This window comes from Salmo trutta, chromosome 17 (assembly GCF_901001165.1).
Source record: "Salmo trutta chromosome 17, fSalTru1.1, whole genome shotgun sequence".
Lineage (NCBI taxonomy): Eukaryota > Metazoa > Chordata > Actinopteri > Salmoniformes > Salmonidae > Salmo > Salmo trutta.
Genome location: NC_042973.1, coordinates 3691118 through 3712393, shown reverse-complemented (window position 1 = coordinate 3712393; position 21276 = coordinate 3691118). Strand labels below are relative to the sequence as shown.

The 21276-nt window shown below is 42.6% G+C and overlaps 2 protein-coding genes across 2 annotated transcripts in view; both read left to right on the top strand.

The window, feature by feature from the left end:
- Positions 1-7102, top strand: part of crocc2 (ciliary rootlet coiled-coil, rootletin family member 2) — a 157023-nt gene extending 149921 nt beyond the window's left edge. The window contains exons 24-25 of the mRNA XM_029697372.1: positions 1636-1874; positions 7027-7102. Coding sequence (XP_029553232.1) covers positions 1636-1874; positions 7027-7102 — 315 coding nt within the window. The remainder of the gene's footprint in view (positions 1-1635; positions 1875-7026) is intronic.
- A 136-nt stretch (positions 7103-7238) lies between these two features.
- LOC115151463 (rootletin-like) overlaps positions 7239-21276 on the top strand; it is a 33664-nt gene continuing 19626 nt past the window's right edge. The window contains exons 1-3 of the mRNA XM_029695412.1: positions 7239-7398; positions 7477-7644; positions 13888-14046. Of these exons, the coding sequence (XP_029551272.1) occupies positions 7276-7398; positions 7477-7644; positions 13888-14046 (450 nt within the window). The 5' untranslated portion in view covers positions 7239-7275. The remainder of the gene's footprint in view (positions 7399-7476; positions 7645-13887; positions 14047-21276) is intronic.

The following is a 21276-nucleotide window of genomic DNA, read 5'->3' as shown; positions in this document are numbered from 1 at the left end:
CAGAACCTCCTTGCTCTTCCCTTGTTTGATTATTTGACTAATCCAGGCTCAGGAGTCTCATGTCTGACAATGTCAGAGCAGAGTGAGAAAGTACAACAAGGGGACAAAATGGGGGGGTAGAGGGGAGAGAGAGAGGGAGAGAGAGAGAGTGAGGGCATGAGAGAGAGAGAGAGAGAGAGAGAGAGAGAGAGAGAGAGGGATGAGAGAGAGAGAGAGAGAGAGAGGGGGGGAACAGAAAGAGGGAGAGAGATAAGGAAGGTAGAGAGAGAAAGAGAGAGAAAAGGAGAAAGAAAGACAGAGGAGAGATAAAGAGAGAGAGAGAGAAATAAACTCCCATATCTACTGGGTGAAATACCACAGTGTGACATCACAGCAGCAAGATGTGTGACCTGTTGCCACAAGAAAAGGTCAACCAGTGAAGAACAAACACCATCATAAATACAACCCATATTTATGTTTATTAATTTTCCCTTTTGTACTTTAACTATTTCCACATAATATGACATCTGTAATGTCTTTATTCTTTTGGAACTTTTGTGAGTGTAATGTTTACCTTACATTTTTTTATTGTTTATTTCACTTTTGTTTATTATCTATTTCACTTGCTTTGGCAATGTAAACATATGCTTCCCATGCTATTGAAGGCCTTAAATTAGAGAGAGAGAGAGAGACAGAGAGAGAGAGAGAGAGAGAGAGACAGAGAGAGAGAGAGAGAGAGAGAGAGAGAGAGAGAGAGAGAGAGAAAGAGAGAGAGAGAGAGAGAGAGAGAGAGGAGAGAGAGAGAGAGAGATAGAGAGCTCTTGGTAATATAATGAAATCACAGTTTGAGTTAACCCCTAGTGTAAATAAGCCAGTTGAGACAGTGTTTATTGTCTCTCCTGCTGTAGGGGAGAGACAGGCTCCGATGGGACGGGACAGGTTCCTCCTAGCTTCACTCTCATCTACTTGAGGGACCACAATCAGAGGGCTCTCCTTCTACCCTCCAGACCTGGATTCAAATAGTATTTGAATTATTCCCAATACTTTAGATGTGCTTGATCGAGGTTGGGCTGGCACAATGGAACCAATGCAGTAGTCCAATATGTCCATCTCGCACTTCAGGCAGACTAAATCAAACGCTCAAAGTTTATGAATGATTTTGAATAGTGTTTGAACCCAGGTTCTTCTCCGTTCCCCCCTTTTCCCCTGAAATAAAGTATGATGGGCTGGAAGGGGAGAGGATTAGAATTGATGAGAAGAAAACATATCATGTGACCTGTGTAAACATCATGCCCCCCCCCCCCCCCCCACCGCCGTCCCCCCCGTCCCCCCCGTCCTGCCTTCCTCGGTCTGGTTAATTTGAAGCAGTCTTGGGCCTAGATTCAATCCGTATCGCAGAAGATCTGCGCTATAGTGCAATAAAAATGTTGAGACGATGTTTCTGCGTTCGCGGAGACTGCATACACAGTAAACACTGCCTTTGCAATCACGCTATAAAGCGGGACTTCTGCTATACGGATTGAATCAAGCCCTGACTTGGTCTCTTGGGTTCGAGTGCTCCGGCATTCATCTCTGGTTTGAAGCCTCAATGAGCTCCTTCGCCATGCCCACTTCCTCGTTCCTCATGCTCTCATCTCCCTTCCCTGGTCCTGCTAGGTGGAGGGTCTTCGGCGGGACCTCCAGCAGGCAGTGGATGTGCGGGATGCAGGGCGGGAAGAGCTGATGGAGGCCCACAGGGAACTGATGGAGGTGGCTCAAGAGAGGGACGACCAGAGGAAGGAGGTGCTGGACCTCAGGAGGCTGCTGGGGGACGAGATCCGAGAAAAGGAGGCCATCCACACCTCCAACCAGGAGCTCAGAGCTGCAGTGAAGAGAGCAGAGAACGACAACAACAGGTACAGTCACTCTGTCCCATACAGACAACAGGTACAGCCACTCTGTCCCATACAGACAACAGGTACAGTCACTCTGTTCCATACAGACAACAGGTACAGTCACTCTGTCCCATACAGACAACAGGTACAGTCACTCTGTCCCATACAGACAACAGGTACAGTCACTCTGTCCCATACAGACAACAGATACAGTCACTCTGTCCCATACAGACAACAGGTACAGTCACTCTGTCCCATACAGACAACAGGTACAGTCACTCTGTCCCATACAGACAACAGGTACAGTCACTCTGTCCCATACAGACAACAGATACAGTCACTCTGTCCCATACAGACAACAGGTACAGTCACTCTGTCCCATACAGACAACAGGTACAGTCACTCTGTCCCATACAGACAACAGGTACAGTCACTCTCTGTCCCATACAGACAACAGGTACAGTCACTCTGTCCCATACAGACAACAGGTACAGTCACTCTGTCCCATACAGACAACAGGTACAGTCACTCTGTCCCATACAGACAACAGATACAGTCACTCTGTCCCATACAGACAACAGGTACAGTCACTCTGTCCCATACAGACAACAGGTACAGTCACTCTGTCCCATACAGACAACAGGTACAGTCACTCACTGTCCCATACAGACAACAGGTACAGTCACTCTGTCCCATACAGACAACAGGTACAGCCACTCTGTCCCATACAGACAACAGGTACAGTCACTCACTGTCCCATACAGACAACAGGTACAGTCACTCTGTCCCATACAGACAACAGATACAGTCACTCACTGTCCTATACAGACAACAGGTACAGTCACTCACCGTCCCATACAGACAACAGGTACAGTCACTCTGTCCCATACAGACAACAGGTACAGCCACTCTGTCCCATACAGACAACAGGTACAGTCACTCTCTGTCCCATACAGACAACAGGTACAGTCACTCTGTCCCATACAGACAACAGGTACAGTCACTCTGTCCCATACAGACAACAGGTACAGTCACTCTGTCCCATACAGACAACAGGTACAGTCACTCTGTCCCATACAGACAACAGATACAGTCACTCTGTCCCATACAGACAACAGGTACAGTCACTCTGTCCCATACAGACAACAGGTACAGTCACTCTGTCCCATACAGACAACAGGTACAGTCACTCTGTCCCATACAGACAACAGGTACAGTCACTCACTGTCCCATACAGACAACAGGTACAGTCACTCTGTCCCATACAGACAACAGGTACAGCCACTCTGTCCCATACAGACAACAGGTACAGTCACTCACTGTCCCATACAGACAACAGGTACAGTCACTCTGTCCCATACAGACAACAGATACAGTCACTCACTGTCCTATACAGACAACAGGTACAGTCACTCACCGTCCCATACAGACAACAGGTACAGTCACTCTGTCCCATACAGACAACAGGTACAGTCACTCTGTCCCATACAGACAACAGGTACAGTCACTCACTGTCCCATACAGACAACAGGTACAGTCACTCTGTCCCATACAGACAACAGGTACAGTCACTCTGTCCCATACAGACAACAGGTACAGTCACTCACTGTCCCATACAGACAACAGGTACAGTCACTCTGTTCCATACAGACAACAGATACAGCCACTCACTGTCCCATACAGACAACAGGTACAGCCACTCTGTCCCATACAGACAACAGGTACAGTCACTCTGTCCCATACAGACAACAGGTACAGCCACTCACTGTCCCATACAGACAACAGGTACAGCCACTCACTGTCCCATACAGACAACAGATACAGTCACTCTGTTCCACACAGACAACAGATACAGTCACTCTGTTTCATACAGACAACAGATACAGCCACTCTGTCACATACAGACAACAGATACAGCCACTCTGTCCCATACAGACAACAGATACAGTCACTCTGTCCCATACAGACAACAGGTACAGTCACTCTGTTCCATACAAACAACAGGTACAGTCACTCTGTCCCATACAGACAACAGGTACAGTCACTCTGTCCCATACAGACAACAGGTACAGTCACTCTGTCCCATACAGACAACAGGTACAGTCACTCTGTTCCATACCGACAACAGGTACAGCCACTCACTGTCCCATACAGACAACAGGTACAGTCACTCACTGTCCCATACAGACAACAGATACAGTCACTCTGTCCCATACAGACAACAGGTACAGTCACTCTGTCCCATACAGACAACAGGTACAGTCACTCTGTTCCATACAGACAACAGGTACAGCCACTCTGTCCCATACAGACAACAGGTACAGTCACTCACTGTCCCATACAGACAACAGGTACAGCCACTCTGTCCCATACAGACAACAGGTACAGCCACTCTGTCCCATACAGACAACAGGTACAGTCACTCTGTCCCATACAGACAACAGGTACTGTACAGTCCGTAACTCTAACCCTCCAACGAGGAGCTGAGAGCCTCTTTCAAGAGAACGACAACATTAGGTAGCAGCACTTTACTGATTCATCAATCAAAAAACAGGACTGTCTGATCTTATACAGCCAACAATGTGTGTAAATGGGTCCAGGGCTTTATTTGTTTTTTACGAAGTAGAAATGATGTTGACACTATGGAGTTTTAAAAACAAAACTGGTTTGAAATGATTGTTTTCTAATCCCGCGCCTGTCCGCAACCATGTGATAGAGTGAAAACCAAAGGCCACACACCCGACCCTAACCCGCTAATATAGAAAATACTCTGTACAGTCAGAGATGGCGTACAGATTTTCTGACAGGCCTTTTTTTTTTTTTAGACAGGCCTATGTTTCTGTTTATCATTTCCGACATTTTGGTAGGCTATTTGTTATAAATTATATCTCTATAATTAAACATGTGCAGCATCTCTTTTGTCATTATTGCTGCCCTCTTGGAAGACTTAATAAAAACCCTCACCAGAATGATGTCATAAAGGGATAGAATGAATGATGTCATAAAGGGATAGAATGAATGATGTCATAAAGGGATGGAATGAATGATGTCATAAAGGGATAGAATGAATGATGTCATAAAGGGATAGAATGAATGATGTCATAAAGGGATAGAATGAATGATGTCATAAAGGGATAGAATGAATGCTTCAATCTGGTTCACATCAATAACGTTGGTTTTCTCTTTCCTCTTGTCATCTCTGCTTCTCTCACGCAGCAAAGACGTTTAGGGACCGGGGAGAAAATGCAATAACGGGGATAAAAAGGAATGGGGGAAGGGGGGGGGGGTGATTTTCAGTTAAACATTTCTAAATTACATCAGTTTGACCAGTTTTAAGGATATTAAAACCTGTTAAAACGATCCAAAAATGTTTTTGATAAGATTTCAGTTCGTCTTGGGTTCATATTTTATGTTGTTGAAATACCAGAAGTGAAGCTATACCTCAGCTTTTATGATGCTAATAAAGACAGCACCGCCGCCTTTGCAGACGGTCCCTAACCGTGCATTCATTATCTCAAGATGCAGAAAGAAATCATATTTCTACACTCCTGTTCCCGAGTCAAATTGTACCACTTCACCAAAAAATTCCCAAACATTAGACTACTGTTCTGGTCCTCTCTTCTATAACAGACTACTGTTCTGGTCCTCTCTTCTATACCAGACTACTGTTCTGGTCCTCTCTTCTAGAACAGACTACTGTTCTGGTCCTCTCTTCTACAACAGACTACTGTTCTGGTCCTCTCTTCTACAACAGACTACTGTTCTGGTCCTCTCTTCTATAACAGACTACTGTTCTGGTCCTCTCTTCTATAACAGACTACTGTTCTGGTCCTCTCTTCTATAACAGACTACTGTTCTGGTCCTCTCTTCTATAACAGACTACTGTTCTGGTCCTCTCTTCTATAACAGACTACTGTTCTGGTCCTCTCTTCTATAACAGACTACTGTTCTGGTCCTCTCTTCTATAACAGACTACTGTTCTGGTCCTCTCTTCTATAACAGACTACTGTTCTGGTCCTCTCTTCTATAACATTAGACTACTGTTCTGGTCCTCTCTTCCACAACACCAGACTACTGTTCTGGTCCTCTCTTCTATAACATTAGACTACTGTTCTGGTCCTCTCTTCTATACCATCAGACTACTGTTCTGGTCCTCTCTTCTATAACAGACTACTGTTCTGGTCCTCTCTTCTATACCATTAGACTACTGTTATGGTCCTCTCTTCTATAACAGACTACTGTTATGGTCCTCTCTTCTATACCATCAGACTACTGTTCTGGTCCTCTCTTCTAGAACAGACTACTGTTCTGGTCCTCTCTTCTATAACAGACTACTGTTCTGGTCCTCTCTTCTATACCATCAGACTACTGTTCTGGTCCTCTCTTCTATAACAGACTACTGTTCTGGTCCTCTCTTCTATACCATCAGACTACTGTTTTGGTCCTCTCTTCTAGAACAGACTACTGTTCTGGTCCTCTCTTCTATAACAGACTACTGTTCTGGTCCTCTCTTCTATAACAGACTACTGTTATGGTCCTCTCTTCTACAACAGACTACTGTTCTGGTCCTCTCTTCTATAACAGACTACTGTTCTGGTCCTCTCTTCTATAACAGACTACTGTTCTGGTCCTCTCTTCTATAACAGACTACTGTTCTGGTCCTCTCTTCCATAACAGACTACTGTTCTGGTCCTCTCTTCTATTACATTAGACTGCTTTTCTATACAGTTAGACCAGATACAGTTAGGCCCTAAAGTTGAGGCTTAGTCTGCACACTAACGCCAGATACAAATAATGAAAGTAAAACCTCAATGTGGCCCATAAATATGAATTGGACAAGAATAATACATTTCTTAATTTTTTTATGCATTGTTTTCTCTTTATTTAACCCGCCCGCCACACCCCTGCCCTTCAGCCACATCCTAAACCCACCAGTCCCGCGGATATAACAACAGGGATTGTGGGTTGTGACTCAGCCCAGGCATTACTATTAGAAATGTGACAAAACGTTTCTTCAATATTTTGACAGTACTTTTACCTCCATGTATTTGCTTCCTACTCCGTCAGCCTTTGGCGTAGCATTGAGGACAAGGAGCAGAAAGTGTATTTTTGTTATAGTTTTGACAGTAATCTACCTGTATAACCCTGTCTCTGCCTCCATATCGCCCATCAGTCTGCGGCGTAGCATTGAGGACAAGGAGCAGAAAGTGTATTTTTGTAATAGTTTTGACAGTAATCTACCAGTATAACCCTGTCTCTGCCTCCATATCTCCCATCAGTCTGCGGCGTAGCGTCAAGGACAAGGAGCAGAAAGTGTATTTTTGTATTAGTTTTGACAGTAATCTACCTGTATAACCCTGTCTCTGCCTCCATATCGCCCATCAGTCTGCGGCGTAGCGTCAAGGACAAGGAGCAGAAAGCGATGGTCCTGGAGGTGTGTAAGACCTCCCTGCAGCAGGAAGTGTCCAAGCTGAGGAGCACCATGAGAGAGCTGGAGAAATCCCGACTGCAGGCACGCAGAGAGATGCAGGAGCTACGCAGACAGGTGGGGCTTCATCTTCTTCTTCTTGTTGTTCTTCTTCTGCCTCAGCCTCTAATCAGTCTCTATCTCTACCTTGTTCAGGTGAAGATCCTAGAGAGGGAGGCTGCCCAACAGAGGGAGGAAATGGGAGAACTGCAGGCCAGGGTGTGTCAGGAGGAGGTGAAGGAAGAGGAGGCGAGGAGGGAGTCCTTCAGTCTTAAACAGAGAGTCCTGGAGAGCGAAGCAGGCAGGGAGGCGGCCATCAATGAGGTACGTTACCATAGGAACCATAGGAGGCCCACAGGGCTGAGGGAGGAGGACAGGAAGGAGGACAGGAAGGATATTTCTGTTTTATATCTGTAATAAATTGGCAAGAAAACTGTTTTTTCTTTGTCATTATGGGGTATTGTGATGTCATTATGGGGTATTGTGATGTCATTATGGGGTATTGTGATGTCATTATGGGGTATTGTGTGTAGATTGATGAGGGGGGGGAAACTGTTTAATACATTTTAGTATAAGGCTGTAACTTAACAAAATCTGGAAAAAGTCAAGGGGTCTGAATAATTTCCGAATTCACTGTATGTAACTTACAGGAAGTAGTCCGCTATACAGCCTCAATAACAACATGCTACAGCAAACATCCCGTCCAGCCACAACTAGCTGCAGAATACCTGCAGTGCCTGCAGTGCTTACAGTACAGTGCTTACAGTGCAGTGCTTACAGTACAGTGCTTACAGTGCAGTGCTTACAGTACAGTGCATACAGTACAGTGCTTACAGTACAGTGCTTACAGTGCAGTGCGTACAGTGCAGTGCTTACAGTGCAGTGCTTACAGTACAGTGCTTACAGTGCAGTGCGTACAGTGCAGTGCTTACAGTGCAGTGCTGACAGTGCAGTGCTTACAGTGCAGTGCGTACAGTGCAGTGCTTACAGTATGGGGAGGAAGGGCCGAGGATGTTCTACTGCCACTCTCCAATGAATAACCTTTTGTCGGCCTGGCTGGGGTTTAGCATACTGTAGGTGTTCAGCCTTCACAAGGTATTCACACCCCTTTACTTTTTCCACATTTTGTTGTGCTACAAAGTGGGATTCAAATGGATTTCATTTTCATTTTTTATCAACGATCTACACAAAACTACTCCGCAATGTCAAAGTGGAAGTAAAATTCTAACATTAAAATATATATGTACTGTATATAGAAAGTGACTTCGGACCCCTTGACTTTTTCCACATTTTGTTACATTACAACCTTATAACAATTCCTCAGCAATCTACACACAAGACCCCAAAATGACATCACAATACCCCGTAATGACATCACAATACCCCGTAATGACATCACAAGAACCCATAATGACATCACAATACCCCATAATGACATCACAATACCCCATAATGACATCACAAGACCGCATAATGACATCACAAGACCCCGTAATGACATCACAAGACCCCATAATGACATCACAATACCCCGTAATGACATCACAAGACCCCATAATGACATCACAAGACCCCATAATGACATCACAATACCCCGTAATGACATCACACTACCCCATAATGACATCACAATACCCCATAATGACCAAGCAAAAAACAAGGTTTTAGAATGTATTGCAAATGTATAAGTATTCAGATCCTTTGCTATGTGACTCAAAATTGAGCTCAGATGCATCCTATTTCCATTGATTATCCTTGAGATGTTTCTACTCTTGATTGGAGTCCACCTGTGGTAAATTAAATTCAATTGATTGGACATGATTTGGAAAGGCACACACCTGTCTATATAAGGCCCCACAGTTGACAGTGCATGTCAGAGCAAAAACCAAGCCATGAGGTCGAAGGAATTGTCTGTAGAGCTCAGAGACAGGATTGTGTCGAAGGCACAGATCTGGGGAAGGGTACCAAAACATTTCTGCAGCATTGAAGGTCCCAAAGAACACAGTGGCCTCCATCATTCTTAAATGGAAGAAGTTTGGAACCACCAAGACTCTTCCTAGAGCTGGCTGCCCAGCAATCAGAGGAAAAGGACCTTGGTCAGGGAGGTGACCAAGAACCTGATGGTCACTCTGACAGAGCTCTAGAGTTCTTCTGTGGAGATGGGAGAACTTTCCAGAAGGACAACAATCTCTGCAACACTCCGCCAATAAAGCCTTTATGGTAGAGTGGCCAGATGGAAGCCACTCCTCAGTAAAAGGCACATGACAGCCCACTTGGAGTTTACCAAAAGGCACCTAAAGACTTTCAGACCATGAGAAACAAGATTCTCTGGTCTGATGAAATCAAGATTGAACTCTTTGGCCTGAATGCCTTGCATCACGTCTGGAGGAAACCTGGCACCATCCCTATGGTGAAGCATGGTGGTGGCAGCATCATGCTGTGGGGATGTTTTTCAGCAGCAGGGTCTGGGAGATTAGTCAGGATCGAGGCAAAGATGAACGGAGCAAAGTACAGAGAGATCCTTGATGAAAACCTGCTCCAGAGCGCTCATGACCTCAGACTGGGGTGAAGGTTCACCTTCCAACAGGACAATGACCCTATGCACACAGCCAAGGCAACGCAGGAGTGGCTTCGGGACACATACCCAAGAAGACTCGATGCTGTAGTCACTACCAAAGGTGCTTCAACAATCAATCAAATGTATTTATAAAGCCCTTTTTACATCAGCCGATGTCACAAAGTGCTATACAGAATCCACAGCCTACAAACCCAAACAGCAAGCAATGCAGGTGTAGAAGCACGGTGGCTAGGAAAAACTCTCTAGAAAGGCAGGAACCTAGGAAGAAACCTAGAGAGGAACCAGGCTCTGAGGGGTGGCCAGTCCTCTTCTGGATGTGCCGGGTTGAGAGTAAAGGGTCTGAATACTTATGTAAATGTAATATTTCAGTTTAAAAATTTTAATAAATTAGAAGAAAAAAACAACAGTTTTTGCTTTGTCATTATGTATATTTTATTTTATTATTTTATTTCACCTTTATTTAACCAGGTCGGCCAGTTGAGAACAAGTTCTCATTTACAACTGCAACCTGGCCAAGACAATGCAAAGCAGTTCGACACAAGCAACACAGAGTTACACATAAAAAAATGTACAGTCAATAACACAAATGAAAAGAAAAATAGAAATATCTATGTACAGTGTGTGTAAATGTAGAAGAGTAGGGAGGTAGGCAATAAATAGGCCATAGAGGCGAAAATAATTACAATTTAGTATTAGTACTGGAGTCATAGATGTGCAGATGATGATGTGCAAGTAGAGATACTGGGGTGCAAAAGAGCAAGAGGGTAAGTAATAATATGGGGATGAGGTAGTTGGGTGGGCTATTTACAGATGGGCTGTGTACAGGTACAGTGATCGGTAAGCTGCTCTGACAGATGATGCTTAAAGTTAGAGAGGGAGATATAAGACTCTAGCTTCAGAGATGTTTGCAAAATGTTCCAGTCATTGGCAGCAGAGAACTGGAAGGAAAGGCAGCCGAAGGAGGAATTGGCTTTGTGGACGACCAGTGAGATATACCTGCTGGAGCGCGTGCTATGGGTGGGTGCTGCTATGGTGACCAGTGAGCTGAGATAAGGCGGAGCTTTACCTAGCATAGACTTATAGATGACCTGGAGCCAGTGGGTTTGGCGACGAATATGTAGCGAGGGCCAGCCGACTAGAGCATACAGGTCGCAGTGGTGGGTGGTATAAGGGGCTTTGGTGATAAAACGGATGGCACTGTGATAGACTGCATCCAGTTTGCTGAGTAGAGTGTTGGGGGCTATTTTATAAATGACATCGCCGAAGTCAAGAATCGGTCGGATGGTCAGTTTTACGAGGGTATGTTTGGCGGCATGAGTGAAGGAGGCTTTGTTGCAAAATAGGAAGCCAATTCTAGATTTAATTTTGGATTGGTGATGCTTAATGTGAGTCTGGAAGGAGAGTTTACAGTCTAACCAGACACCTAGGTATTTGTAGTTGTCCACATATTCTAAGTCAGAACCGTCCAGAGTAGTGATGCTGGACGGGTGGGCAGGTGCAGTCAGCGATCGGTTGAAGAGCGTGCATTTAGTTTTACTAGCGTTTAAGAGTAGTTGGAGGCCACGGAAGGAGAGTTGTATGGCGTTGAAGCTCATTTTGAGGTTTGTTAACACAGTGTCCAAAGAAGGGCCAGATGTATACAGAATGGTGTCGTCTGCATAGAGGTGGGTCAGAGAATCACCAGCAGCAAGAGCGACATCATTCATATATACAGAGAAAAGATTCGGCCCGAGAATTGAGCCCTGTGGCGCCCCCATAGAGACTGCCAGAGGCCCTCGATTTGACAGACTGAACTCTATCTGAGAAGTAGTTGGTGAACCAGGCGAGGCAGTCATTAGAGAAACCAAGGCTGTTGAGTCTGCCTATAAGAATACGGTGATTGGTATAGAATGCGGTGATTGGTATAGAATGCGATGATTGGTATAGAATGCGGTGATTGTTATAGAATGCGGTGATTGGTATAGAATGCGGTGATTGGTATAGAATGCGGTGATTGGTATAGAATGCGGTGATTGTTATAGAATACGGTGATTGGTATAGAATGCGGTGATTGGTATAGAATGCGGTGATTGTTATAGAATGCGGTGATTGGTATAGAATGCGGTGATTGGTATAGAATGCTGTGATTGTTATAGAATGCTGTGATTGGTATAGAATGCGGTGATTGGTATAGAATGCGGTGATTGGTATAGAATGCGGTGATTGTTATAGAATGCGGTGATTGGTATAGAATGCGGTGATTGGTATAGAATGCGATGATTGGTATAGAATGCGGTGATTGTTATAGAATGCGGTGATTGGTATAGAATGCGATGATTGGTATAGAATGCGGTGATTGTTATAGAATGCGGTGATTGGTATAGAATGCGGTGATTGGTATAGAATGCGGTGATTGTTATAGAATGCGGTGATTGGTATAGAATGCGGTGATTGTTATAGAATGCGGTGATTGGTATAGAATGCGGTGATTGTTATAGAATGCGGTGATTGGTATAGAATGCGGTGATTGTTATAGAATGCGGTGATTGGTATAGAATGCGGTGATTGGTATAGAATGCGGTGATTGGTATAGAATGCGGTGATTGGTATAGAATGCGGTGATTGTTATAGAATGCGGTGATTGGTATAGAATGCGGTGAATGGTATAGATTGTTTTCCTCATCAATCTATTTAATCATATTTAATCATAACAAAATGAGGAAAAAGTCAAGGTTCCGAATTCACTGTATGAAAAATAAAATGCAAAGATATCTTTTTTAGATAAGTATTCAACCCCCTAAGTCAATCCATGTTAGAATCACCTTTGACAGCGATTAGAACTGTGAGTATTTCTGGGTAAGTCTCTAAGAGCTTTCCACACCTGGATTGTGCAACATTTGCCCATTATTCTTTTCAAAATTCTTCAAGCTCTGTCAAATTGGTTGTTGATCATTGCTAGACAACCATTTTCATGTCTTGCCATAGATTTTCATGTAGATTTAAGTCAAAACAGTAACTCGGCCACTCAGGAACATTCACTGTCTTCTTGGTAGGCAACTCCAGTGTAGATTTGGCTTTGTGTTTTAGGTTATTGTCCTGCTGAAAGATAAATTAATCTCCCAGTGTCTGGTGGAAAGCAGACTGAACCAGTTTTCCCTCTGTGATGTTGCCTGTACTCAACTCCATTCTGATTATTGTTTTATCCTGAAAAAACTCCCCGGTCCTTAAGGATTACAAGCATACCCATAACATGATGCAGCCACCACTATGCTTGAAAATATGGAGAGTGGAACTCAGTAATGTGTTTTATTGGATTTGCCCCAAATATAATATGTGGTATTCAGGAAAAAAAGTTAATTGCTTTGCCACATTTTTTGCAGTATTACTTGTCTTCCTTTTGGAATATTTCTAATCTGTTCAGGCTTCCTTCTTTTCACTCTGTAATTTAGGTTAGTATTGTGGAGTAACTACAATGTTGTTGATTCATCCTCAGTTTTCTCACAGCTATTAAACTCTGTAACTGTTTTAATATCCCCCTTTGCGGTTTCCTTCCTCTCCGGCAACTAAGTTAGGAAGGACACCTGTATCTTTGTAGTGACTTGGTGTATTGATACAACATCCATAGTGTAATTTCTAACTTCACCATGCTCAGAAGGATTTTCAATGTCTGCTTTTTTTTTTTGCACTAGGTGTTATTTGCAAGGCATTGGAAAACCTCCCAGGTCTTTATGGTTGAATCCGTGTTTAAAATTCACTGCTCGAATAAGGGACCTTACAATTATTTGTATGCGCGGGGTACAGAGATAAGGTAGTTGTTCAAAAATAACGTTAAATACTATTGTTTAGGCCATAACAACGTGGTTGAATACTTATTGACTTAGTTCAGTTTTCTTTTCTTCAGATTTTCATTTGTAGTTATAAAAGGTATTTAAAGTGCATTTAGAACAATGTCTCAAAATCCTTTGTATAATGCCCCTCTCTTCTCTCTATTTCCTGTATCTCTCCGTCAGGCCTCCGGGCTGCAGCGTCGTCTTGTGGAGCTGGAGGACGCTGAGCGTCAGGTGAGGGAAGTGCTAACGGAGAGAGAGGCGGGGCTTCAACAGAGTCTCCTCCTCCACTGCGAAGAGACTTCAAAATTAGTGGTGGCGCTAGAGGAGCAGTCTACTCAGGTAAAGACACGTGTTACTAAGACTGTGAGTTAGCATTTCCCATAGGAATACATGTCACACTTAGCCATCATGCTAACTATAGCGGAGCGCAGTTGCGTACTAGATAGCTACGATACACAGATGAAGAACAACGGCGTTAGACAAGTATCTGCACATGTGCAGAGGGGTCCCCCCCCCCCACTCTAAACACGTTATATTCCTCACTACGATGGTATCCATGAACTCGCCATCATTGGGTTTATTGAAAGCAAGTGTCTTGTTTTGTTACGTTCAATGAAATATGACGTAACCTATCGACACGTTTGGCTAGTTCTCTATGCTAGTTCTCTATGCTAGTTCTCTGGTCTCTACTAGTTCTCTATGCTAGTTCTCTGGTCTCTACTAGTTCTCTATGCTAGTTCTCTATGCTAGTTCTCTGGTCTCTACTAGTTCTCTATGCTAGTTCTCTATGCTAGTTCTCTGGTCTCTACTAGTTCTCTATGCTAGTTCTCTATGCTAGTTCTCTGGTCTCTACTAGTTCTCTATGCTAGTTCTCTATGCTAGTTCTCTGGTCTCTACTAGTTCTCTATGCTAGTTCTCTGGTCTCTACTAGTTCTCTATGCTAGTTCTCTATGCTAGTTCTCTGGTCTCTACTAGTTCTCTATGCTAGTTCTCTGGTCTCTACTAGTTCTCTATGCTAGTTCTCTATGCTAGTTCTCTGGTCTCTACTAGTTCTCTATGCTAGTTCTCTATGCTAGTTCTCTGGTCTCTACTAGTTCTCTATGCTAGTTCTCTATGCTAGTTCTCTGGTCTCTACTAGTTCTCTAAGCTAGTTCTCTATGCTAGTTCTCTGGTCTCTACTAGTTCTCTATGCTAGTTCTCTGCTCTCTACTAGTTCTCTATGCTAGTTCTCTATGCTAGTTCTCTGGTCTCTACTAGTTCTCTATGCTAGTTCTCTATGCTAGTTCTCTGGTCTCTACTAGTTCTCTATGCTAGTTCTCTGGTCTCTACTAGTTCTCTATGCTAGTTCTCTGGTCTATACTAGTTCTCTATGCTAGTTCTCTGGTCTATACTAGTTCTCTGTCCTATACTAGTTCTCTGGTCTCTACTAGTTCTCTGGTCTATGCTAGTTCTCTGGTCTATACTAGTTCTCTATACTAGTTCTCTGGTCTCTACTAGTTCTCTGGTCTATACTAGTTCTCTGGTCTCTACTAGTTCTCTGGTCTATGCTAGTTCTCTGGTCTATACTAGTTCTCTGGTCTCTACTAGTTCTCAGGTCTCTACTAGTTCTCTATGCTAGTTCTCTGGTCTATACTAGTTCTCTATGCTAGTTCTCTGGTCTATACTAGTTCTCTGGTCTCTACTAGTTCTCTGGTCTATACTAGTTCTCTGGTCTATACTAGTTCTCTGGTCTCTACTAGTTCTCTGGTCTATACTAGTTCTCTATGCTAGTTCTCTGGTCTATACTAGTTCTCTGGTCTATACTAGTTCTCTGGTCTATACTAGTTCTCTATACTAGTTCTCTGGTCTATGCTAGTTCTCTGGTCTCTACTAGTTCTCTGGTCTCTACTAGTTATCTGGTCTATACTAGTTCTCTGGTCTATACTAGTTCTCTGGTCTATACTAGTTCTCTATGCTAGTTCTCTGGTCTATACTAGTTCTCTATGCTAGTTCTCTGGTCTATACTAGTTCTCTGGTCTCTACTAGTTCTCTGGTCTATACTAGTTCTCTGGTCTATACTAGTTCTCTGGTCTATACTAGTTCTCTATACTAGTTCTCTGGTCTATACTAGTTCTCTGGTCTATACTAGTTCTCTGGTCTATGCTAGTTCTCTGGTCTATACTAGTTCTCTATACTAGTTCTCTGGTCTATACTAGTTCTCTGGTCTATACTAGTTCTCTATACTAGTTCTCTGGTCTCTACTAGTTCTCTGGTCTATACTAGTTCTCTGGTCTATACTAGTTCTCTGGTCTCTACTAGTTCTCTGGTCTATACTAGTTCTCTGGTCTATGCTAGTTCTCTGGTCTATACTAGTTCTCTGGTCTATACTAGTTCTCTGGTCTATGCTAGTTCTCTGGTCTATGCTAGTTCTCTGGTCTATACTAGTTCTCTGGTCTATGCTAGTTCTCTGGTCTCTACTAGTTCTCTGGTCTCTACTAGTTCTCTGGTCTATACTAGTTCTCTGGTCTATACTAGTTCTCTATACTAGTTCTCTGGTCTCTACTAGTTCTCTGGTCTATACTAGTTCTCTGGTCTCTACTAGTTCTCTGGTCTATACTAGTTCTCTGGTCTATACTAGTTCTCTATACTAGTTCTCTATACTAGTTCTCTGGTCTATACTAGTTCTCTGGTCTCTACTAGTTCTCTGGTCTATACTAGTTCTCTGGTCTCTACTAGTTCTCTGGTCTATACTAGTTCTCTGGTCTATACTAGTTCTCTATACTAGTTCTCTGGTCTATACTAGTTCTCTGGTCTATACTAGTTCTCTGGTCTCTACTAGTTCTCTGGTCTATACTAGTTCTCTGGTCTATACTAGTTCTCTATACTAGTTCTCTGGTCTATACTAGTTCTCTGGTCTCTACTAGTTCTCTGGTCTATACTAGTTCTCTGGTCTATACTAGTTCTCTATACTAGTTCTCTGGTCTATGCTAGTTCTCTGGTCTATACTAGTTCTCTGGTCTAATCTAGTTCTCTATACTAGTTCTCTGGTCTATGCAAGTTCTCTATACTAGTTCTCTGGTCTATACTAGTTCTCTATACTAGTTCTCTGGTCTATGCTAGTTCTCTATGCTAGTTCTCTGGTCTATACTAGTTCTCTGGTCTATGCTAGTTCTCTGGTCTATACTAGTTCTCTGGTCTATACTAGTTCTCTATACTAGTTCTCTGGTCTATACTAGTTCTCTATACTAGTTCTCTGGTCTATACTAGTTCTCTGGTCTATACTAGTTCTCTATGCTAGTTCTCTATGCTAGTTCTCTGGTCTCTACTAGTTCTCTATGCTAGTTCTCTATGCTAGTTCTCTGGTCTCTACTAGTTCTCTATGCTAGTTCTCTATGCTAGTTCTCTGGTCTCTACTAGTTCTCTAAGCTAGTTCTCTATGCTAGTTCTCTGGTCTCTACTAGTTCTCTATGCTAGTTCTATGCTCTCTACTAGTTCTCTATGCTAGTTCTCTATGCTAGTTCTCTGGTCTCTACTAGTTCTCTATGCTAGTTCTCTATGCTAGTTCTCTGGTCTCTACTAGTTCTCTATGCTAGTTCTCTGGTCTCTACTAGTTCTCTATGCTAGTTCTCTGGTCTATACTAGTTCTCTATGCTAGTTCTTTGGTCTATACTAGTTCTCTGTCCTATACTAGTTCTCTGGTCTCTACTAGTTCTCTGGTCTATGCTAGTTCTCTGGTCTATACTAGTTCTCTATACTAGTTCTCTGGTCTCTACTAGTTCTCTGGTCTATACTAGTTCTCTGGTCTCTACTAGTTCTCTGGTCTATGCTAGTTCTCTGGTCTATACTAGTTCTCTGGTCTCTACTAGTTCTCAGGTCTCTACTAGTTCTCTATGCTAGTTCTCTGGTCTATACTAGTTCTCTATGCTAGTTCTCTGGTCTATACTAGTTCTCTGGTCTCTACTAGTTCTCTGGTCTATACTAGTTCTCTGGTCTATACTAGTTCTCTGGTCTCTACTAGTTCTCTGGTCTATACTAGTTCTCTATGCTAGTTCTCTGGTCTATACTAGTTCTCTGGTCTATACTAGTTCTCTGGTCTATACTAGTTCTCTATACTAGTTCTCTGGTCTATGCTAGTTCTCTGGTCTCTACTAGTTCTCTGGTCTCTACTAGTTCTCTATGCTAGTTCTCTGGTCTATACTAGTTCTCTATGCTAGTTCTCTGGTCTATACTAGTTCTCTGGTCTCTACTAGTTCTCTGGTCTATACTAGTTCTCTGGTCTATACTAGTTCTCTGGTCTCTACTAGTTCTCTGGTCTATACTAGTTCTCTATGCTAGTTCTCTGGTCTATACTAGTTCTCTGGTCTATACTAGTTCTCTGGTCTATACTAGTTCTCTATACTAGTTCTCTGGTCTATGCTAGTTCTCTGGTCTCTACTAGTTCTCTGGTCTCTACTAGTTATCTGGTCTATACTAGTTCTCTGGTCTATACTAGTTCTCTGGTCTATACTAGTTCTCTGGTCTATACTAGTTCTCTATGCTAGTTCTCTGGTCTATACTAGTTCTCTATGCTAGTTCTCTGGTCTATACTAGTTCTCTGGTCTCTACTAGTTCTCTGGTCTATACTAGTTCTCTGTTCTATACTAGTTCTCTGGTCTATACTAGTTCTCTATACTAGTTCTCTGGTCTATACTAGTTCTCTGGTCTATACTAGTTCTCTGGTCTATACTAGTTCTCTGGTCTATGCTAGTTCTCTGGTCTATACTAGTTCTCTATACTAGTTCTCTGGTCTATACTAGTTCTCTGGTCTATACTAGTTCTCTGGTCTATACTAGTTCTCTATACTAGTTCTCTGGTCTCTACTAGTTCTCTGGTCTATACTAGTTCTCTGGTCTATACTAGTTCTCTGGTCTATGCTAGTTCTCTGGTCTCTACTAGTTCTCTGGTCTATACTAGTTCTCTGGTCTATGCTAGTTCTCTGGTCTATACTAGTTCTCTGGTCTATACTAGTTCTCTGGTCTATGCTAGTTCTCTGGTCTATGCTAGTTCTCTGGTCTATACTAGTTCTCTGGTCTATGCTAGTTCTCTGGTCTATGCTAGTTCTCTGGTCTCTACTAGTTCTCTGGTCTCTACTAGTTCTCTGGTCTATACTAGTTCTCTGGTCTATACTAGTTCTCTATACTAGTTCTCTGGTCTCTACTAGTTCTCTGGTCTATACTAGTTCTCTGGTCTCTACTAGTTCTCTGGTCTATACTAGTTCTCTGGTCTATACTAGTTCTCTGGTCTCTACTAGTTCTCTGGTCTATACTAGTTCTCTATGCTAGTTCTCTGGTCTATACTAGTTCTCTGGTCTATACTAGTTCTCTGGTCTATACTAGTTCTCTATACTAGTTCTCTGGTCTATGCTAGTTCTCTGGTCTCTACTAGTTCTCTGGTCTCTACTAGTTATCTGGTCTATACTAGTTCTCTGGTCTATACTAGTTCTCTGGTCTATACTAGTTCTCTGGTCTATACTAGTTCTCTATGCTAGTTCTCTGGTCTATACTAGTTCTCTATGCTAGTTCTCTGGTCTATACTAGTTCTCTGGTCTCTACTAGTTCTCTGGTCTATACTAGTTCTCTGTTCTATACTAGTTCTCTGGTCTATACTAGTTCTCTATACTAGTTCTCTGGTCTATACTAGTTCTCTGGTCTATACTAGTTCTCTGGTCTATACTAGTTCTCTGGTCTATGCTAGTTCTCTGGTCTATACTAGTTCTCTATACTAGTTCTCTGGTCTATACTAGTTCTCTGGTCTATACTAGTTCTCTGGTCTATACTAGTTCTCTATACTAGTTCTCTGGTCTCTACTAGTTCTCTGGTCTATACTAGTTCTCTGGTCTATACTAGTTCTCTGGTCTATGCTAGTTCTCTGGTCTCTACTAGTTCTCTGGTCTATACTAGTTCTCTGGTCTATGCTAGTTCTCTGGTCTATACTAGTTCTCTGGTCTATACTAGTTCTCTGGTCTATGCTAGTTCTCTGGTCTATGCTAGTTCTCTGGTCTATACTAGTTCTCTGGTCTATGCTAGTTCTCTGGTCTATGCTAGTTCTCTGGTCTCTACTAGTTCTCTGGTCTATACTAGTTCTCTGGTCTATACTAGTTCTCTATACTAGTTCTCTGGTCTCTACTAGTTCTCTGGTCTATACTAGTTCTCTGGTCTCTACTAGTTCTCTGGTCTATACTAGTTCTCTGGTCTATACTAGTTCTCTATACTAGTTCTCTATACTAGTTCTCTGGTCTATACTAGTTCTCTGGTCTCTACTAGTTCTCTGGTCTATACTAGTTCTCTTGTCTCTACTAGTTCTCTGGTCTATACTAGTTCTCTATACTAGTTCTCTGGTCTATACTAGTTCTCTGGTCTATACTAGTTCTCTGGTCTCTACTAGTTCTCTGGTCTATACTAGTTCTCAATACTAGTTATCTGGTCTATACTAGTTCTCTGGTCTATACTAGTTCTCTATACTAGTTCTCTGGTCTATACTAGTTCTCTGGTCTCTACTAGTTCTCTGGTCTATACTAGTTCTCTGGTCTATACTAGTTCTCTATACTAGTTCTCTGGTCTATGCTAGTTCTCTGGTCTATACTAGTTCTCTGGTCTAATCTAGTTCTCTATACTAGTTCTCTGGTCTATGCTAGTTCTCTATACTAGTTCTCTGGTCTATACTAGTTCTCTATACTAGTTCTCTGGTCTATGCTAGTTCTCTATGCTAGTTCTCTGGTCTATACTAGTTCTCTGGTCTATGCTAGTTCTCTGGTCTATACTAGTTCTCTGGTCTATACTAGTTCTCTATACTAGTTCTCTGGTCTATACTAGTTCTCTATACTAGTTCTCTGGTCTATACTAGTTCTCTGGTCTATACTAGTTCTCTGGTCTCTACTAGTTCTCTGGTCTATACTAGTTCTCTGGTCTATACTAGTTCTCTGGTCTCTACTAGTTCTCTGGTCTATACTAGTTCTCTATGCTAGTTCTCTGGTCTATACTAGTTCTCTGGTCTATACTAGTTCTCTGGTCTATACTAGTTCTCTATACTAGTTCTCTGGTCTATGCTAGTTCTCTGGTCTCTACTAGTTCTCTGGTCTCTACTAGTTATCTGGTCTATACTAGTTCTCTGGTCTATACTAGTTCTCTGGTCTATACTAGTTCTCTATGCTAGTTCTCTGGTCTATACTAGTTCTCTATGCTAGTTCTCTGGTCTATACTAGTTCTCTGGTCTCTACTAGTTCTCTGGTCTATACTAGTTCTCTGGTCTATACTAGTTCTCTGGTCTATACTAGTTCTCTATACTAGTTCTCTGGTCTATACTAGTTCTCTGGTCTATACTAGTTCTCTGGTCTATGCTAGTTCTCTGGTCTATACTAGTTCTCTATACTAGTTCTCTGGTCTATACTAGTTCTCTGGTCTATACTAGTTCTCTATACTAGTTCTCTGGTCTCTACTAGTTCTCTGGTCTATACTAGTTCTCTGGTCTATACTAGTTCTCTGGTCTCTACTAGTTCTCTGGTCTATACTAGTTCTCTGGTCTATGCTAGTTCTCTGGTCTATACTAGTTCTC